General features: G+C 38.5%; 1 protein-coding gene across 1 annotated transcript in view; it reads left to right on the top strand.

Moving 5' to 3' along the window:
* Nucleotides 1-4,033, top strand: part of LOC117129786 (protein Ycf2) — a 6,864-nt gene extending 2,831 nt beyond the window's left edge. Inside the window, exon 1 of the mRNA XM_033283038.1 lies at nucleotides 1-4,033. This exon is cut by the window's left edge and continues 2,831 nt beyond it. Coding sequence (XP_033138929.1) covers nucleotides 1-4,033 — 4,033 coding nt within the window.
* The last annotated feature ends 967 nt before the right edge of the window (nucleotides 4,034-5,000 follow it).

Here is a 5,000-nt window from a genome sequence, read left to right as displayed (position 1 = left end):
ATTGGATGATCATAATACTTCTCAAAAATCGAAATTCTTGATCAATGGAGGAACAATATCACCATTTTTGTTCAATAAGATACCAAAGTGGATGATTGACTCATTCCATACTAGAAAGAATCGCAGGAAATCTTTTGATAACACGGATTCCTATTTCTCAATCGTATCCCACGATCAAGACAATTGGCTGAATCCCGTGAAACCATTTCAGAGAAGTTCATTGATATCTTCTTTTTCTAAAGCAAATCGACTTCGATTCTTGAATAATCCACATCACTTCTGCTTCTATTGTAACAAAAGATTCCCTTTTTATGTGGAAAAGGCCCGTCTCAATAATTCTGATTTTACGTATGGACAATTCCTCACTATCTTGTTCATTCACAACAAAATATTTTCTTCGTGTGGTGGTAAAAAAAAACATGCTTTTTTGGAGAGAGATACTATTTCACCTTCGTCAATCGAGTCACAGGTATCTAACATATTCATATCTAACGATTTTCCACAAAGTGGTGACGAAAGGTATAACTTGTACAAATCTTTCCATTTTCCAATTCGATCCGATCCATTAGTTCGTAGAGCTATTTACTCGATTGCAGACATTTCTGGAACACCTCTAATAGAGGGACAAAGAGTAAATTTGGAAAGAACGTATTGTCAAACTCTTTCAGATATGAATCTATCCGATTCAGAAGAGAAGAGCTTGCATCAGTATCTCAATTTCAATTCAAACGTGGGTTTGATTCACACTCCATGTTCTGAGAAATATTTACAGAGGAAAAAACGGAGTCTTTGCCTAAAAAAATGCGTTGACAAAGGGCAGATGGATAGAACCTTTCAACGAGATAGTGCTTTTTCAACTCTCTCAAAATGGAATCTATTCCAAACATATATGCCATGGTTCTTTACTTCGACAGGGTACAAATATCTAAATTTGATATTTTTAGATATTTTTTCAGACCTATTGCGGATACTAAGTAGCAGTCAAAAATTTGTATCCATTTTTCATGATATTATGTATGGATTAGATATATCATGGCGAATTCTTCAGAAAAAATTGTGTCTTCCACAAAGGAATCTGATAAGTGAGATTTCGAGTAAGTCTTTACATAATCTTCTTCTGTCCGAAGAAATGATTCATCGAAATAATGAGTCATCGTTGATATCGACACATCTGAGATCGCCAAATGTTCGTGAGGTCCTCTATTCAATCCTTTTCCTTCTTCTTGTTGCTGGATATATCGTTCGTACACATCTTCTCTTTGTTTCCCGAGCCTATAGTGAGTTACAGACAGAGTTCGAAAAGATCAAATCTTTGATGATTCCATCATACATGATTGAGTTGCGAAAACTTCTGGATAGGTATCCTACATCTGAACAGAATTCTTTCTGGTTAAAGAATCTTTTTCTAGTTGCTCTGGAACAATTAGGAGATTGTCTAGAAGAAATACGGGGTTCTGGCGGCAACATGCTATGGGGTGGTGATCCCGCTTATGGGGTCAAATCAATACGTTCTAAGAAGACAGATTTGAAAATAAACTTCATCGATATCATCGATCTCATAAGTATCATACCAAATCCCATCAATCGAATCACTTTTTCGAGAAATACGAGACATCTAAGTCATACAAGTAAAGACATCTATTCATTGATAAGAAAAAGAAAAAACGTGAGCGGTGATTGGATTGATGATAAAATAGAATCCTGGGTCGCGAACAGTGATTCGATTGATGATAAAGAAAGAGAATTCTTGGTTCAGTTCTCCACCTTAAGGGCAGAAAAAAGGATTGATCAAATTCTATTGAGTCTGACTCATAGTGATCATTTATCAAAGAATGACTCTGGTTATCAAATGATTGAACAACCGGGAACAATTTACTTACGATACTTAGTTGACATTCATAAAAAGTATCTAATGAATTATGAGTTCAATACATCCTGTTTAGCAGAAAGACGGATATTCCTTGCTCATTATCAGACAATCACTTATTCACAAACTTCGTGTGGGGCTAATAGTTTTCATTTCCCGTCTCATGGAAAACCCTTTTCGCTCCGCTTAGCCCTATCCCCCTCTAGGAGTATTTTAGTGATAGGTTCTATAGGAACCGGACGATCCTATTTGGTCAAATACCTAGCGACAAACTCCTATGTTCCTTTCATTACAGTATGTCTGAACAAGTTCCTGGATAACAAGCCGAAAGGTTTTTTTCTTGATGATATCGATATTGATGATAGTGACGATATTGATGCTAGTAACGATATTGATCGTGAACTTGATACGGAGCTGGAGCTTCTAACTATGATGAATGCGCTAACTATGGATATGATGTCGGAAATAGACCGATTTTATATCACCCTTCAATTCGAATTAGCAAAAGCAATGTCTCCTTGCATAATATGGATTCCAAACATTCATGATCTTGATGTGAATGAGTCGAATTACTTAGCCCTCGGTCTCTTGGTGAACTCTCTCTCCAGGGATTGTGAAAGATGTTCGACTAGAAATAGTCTTGTTATTGCTTCGACTCATATTCCCCAAAAAGTGGATCCCGCTCTAATAGCCCCGAATAAATTAAATACATGCATTAAAATAAGAAGGCTTCTTATTCCACAACAACGAAAGCACTTTTTCACTCTTTCCTATACTAGGGGATTTCACTTGGAAAAGAAAATGTTCCATACTAATGGATTCGAGTCCATAACCATGGGTTCCAGTGCACGAGATCTTGTAGCACTTACCAATGAGGCCTTATCAATTAGTATTACACAGAAGAAATCAATTATAGACACTAATACAATTAGATCTGCTCTTCATAGACAAACTTGGGATTTGCGATCCCAGGTAAGATCGGTTCAGGATCATGGGATCCTTTTCTATCAGATAGGAAGGGTTGTTGCACAAAATGTACTTATAAGTAATTGCCCCATAGATCCTATATCTATCTATATGAAGAAGAAATCATGTAACGAAGGGGATTCTTATTTGTACAAATGGTACTTCGAACTTGGAACGAGCATGAAGAAATTCACGATACTTCTTTATCTTTTGAGTTGTTCTGCCGGATCGGTCGCTCAAGACCTTTGGTCTCTACCCGGACCCGATGAAAAAAATAGGATCACTTCTTATGGATTCATTGAGAATGATTCGGATCTATTTCATGGCCTATTAGAAGTGCAAGGCGCTTTGGTGGGATCCTCACGGACAGAAAAAGATTGCAGTCAGTTTGATAATGATCGAGTGACATTGCTTTTTCGCTCCGAACCAAGGGATCCCTTATATATGATGCAAGATGGATCTTGTTCTATCGTTGATCAGAGATTTCTCTATGAAAAATACGAATCGGAGTTTGAAGAAGGGGAAGGAGAAGCAGTCCTCGACCCGGAACAGATAGAGGAGGATTTATTCAATCACATAGTTTGGGCTCCTAGAATATGGCGCCCTCGGGGCTTTCTATTTGATTGTATCGAAAGGCCTAATGAATTGGGATTTCCCTATTTGGCCGGGTCATTTCGGGGCAAGCGGATCATTTATGATGAAAAGTATGAGCTTCAAGAGAATGATTCGGAGTTCTTGCAGAGCGGAACCATGCAGTACCAGAGACGAGATAGGTCTTCCAAAGAACAAGGCTTTTTTAGAATAAGCCAATTCATTTGGGACCCCGCAGATCCACTCTTTTTCCTATTCAAAGATCAGCCCTTTGTCTCTGTGTTTTCACATCGAGAATTCTTTGCAGATGAAGAGATGTCAAAGGGGCTTCTTACTTCCCAAACAGATCCTCCTACATCTATATATAAACGCTGGTTTATCAAGAATACGCAAGAAAAGCACTTCGAATTGTTGATTCAGCGCCAGAGATGGCTTAGAACCAATAGTTCATTATCTAATGGATTTTTCCGTTCTAATACTCTATCCGAGAGTTATCAGTATTTATCAAATCTGTTCCTATCTAACGGAACGCTAGTGGATCGAATGACAAAGACATTGTTGAAAAAAAGATGGCTTTTTCCGGATGAAATGAAAATAGGATTCATGTAATGTAACAGGAGAAAGGTTTCCCATTACTTAGCCGGAAAGATATGTGTCCATGAAATAGGGATTAAGTGGAACGGAATTGACTGGGTGGTAGAGTTGTAGAAACACCTGTTTCTTCCACTTAGCTCCATGGAACAATATGCTACGACGGAAACATGGAAGAATTGAAATCTTAGATCAAAACACTATGTATGGATGGTACGAACTGCCTAAACAAGAATTCTTGAACAGCGAACAACCAGAGCTATTACTCACTACATCAAAAAAATTTCCATTAATGAAGGATGGAAATCCATTGGAAAATCAAAAATACGCATGTCGGATGAAATTGTTGTTGCTATCTGTTCCAATAACGAATCAACTGAATAACTAAATAAAATAGATAGACCTTTCTCTTCGTCTCAGGTCGATAGATCTTCTCAATTGGAAGATCCCCTATATGGATAATACACATTCCAGTTGACCGAGCCTAATTCTAATTGTTTTGTTCCGAAGTAAAGATATCCACGGAGTGGTTCGCCCTATTCAGATATTCACGACCAAGAAGTACTGGATTCTGTTTAGGATAGGTCCTGAAAGGAGAAGGAAGGCTGGAATGCCGCCAGGCGTCTATTATTGAATTCACCCGACCCGATAGTACCAATTTTGGTAACGTCCATCCAGTGCCAAAGTCACTGAATGGGTAAGTCACCAATCCCTAAAACGGACTATGTACTTTATCTGCTGGGTTACGGGGGCATTTTACCAGAGGTTTAGATTGTATCAATCTACCCTTGTGTGATTCCTGTTGAATCATATACTGCGGGGCGCAGGGCGGACGATTTCAAAGCGGACTCCCCCTCCCCATTCATTAGATAGAGAAGATCGCCAAGATTTCGCGATCCGCTGCCGAACTTATTCCATTTCAATATTATGCCTTGAAGAGGACTCGAACCTCCACGCTTTTTAGCACGAGATTTTGAGTCTCGCG

This window comes from Brassica rapa, unplaced genomic scaffold, assembly GCF_000309985.2.
Source record: "Brassica rapa cultivar Chiifu-401-42 unplaced genomic scaffold, CAAS_Brap_v3.01 Scaffold0156, whole genome shotgun sequence".
NCBI lineage: Eukaryota > Viridiplantae > Streptophyta > Magnoliopsida > Brassicales > Brassicaceae > Brassica > Brassica rapa.
Note: the sequence above shows the minus strand (reverse complement) of the source record. Positions and strands in the feature narration are given on the sequence as shown.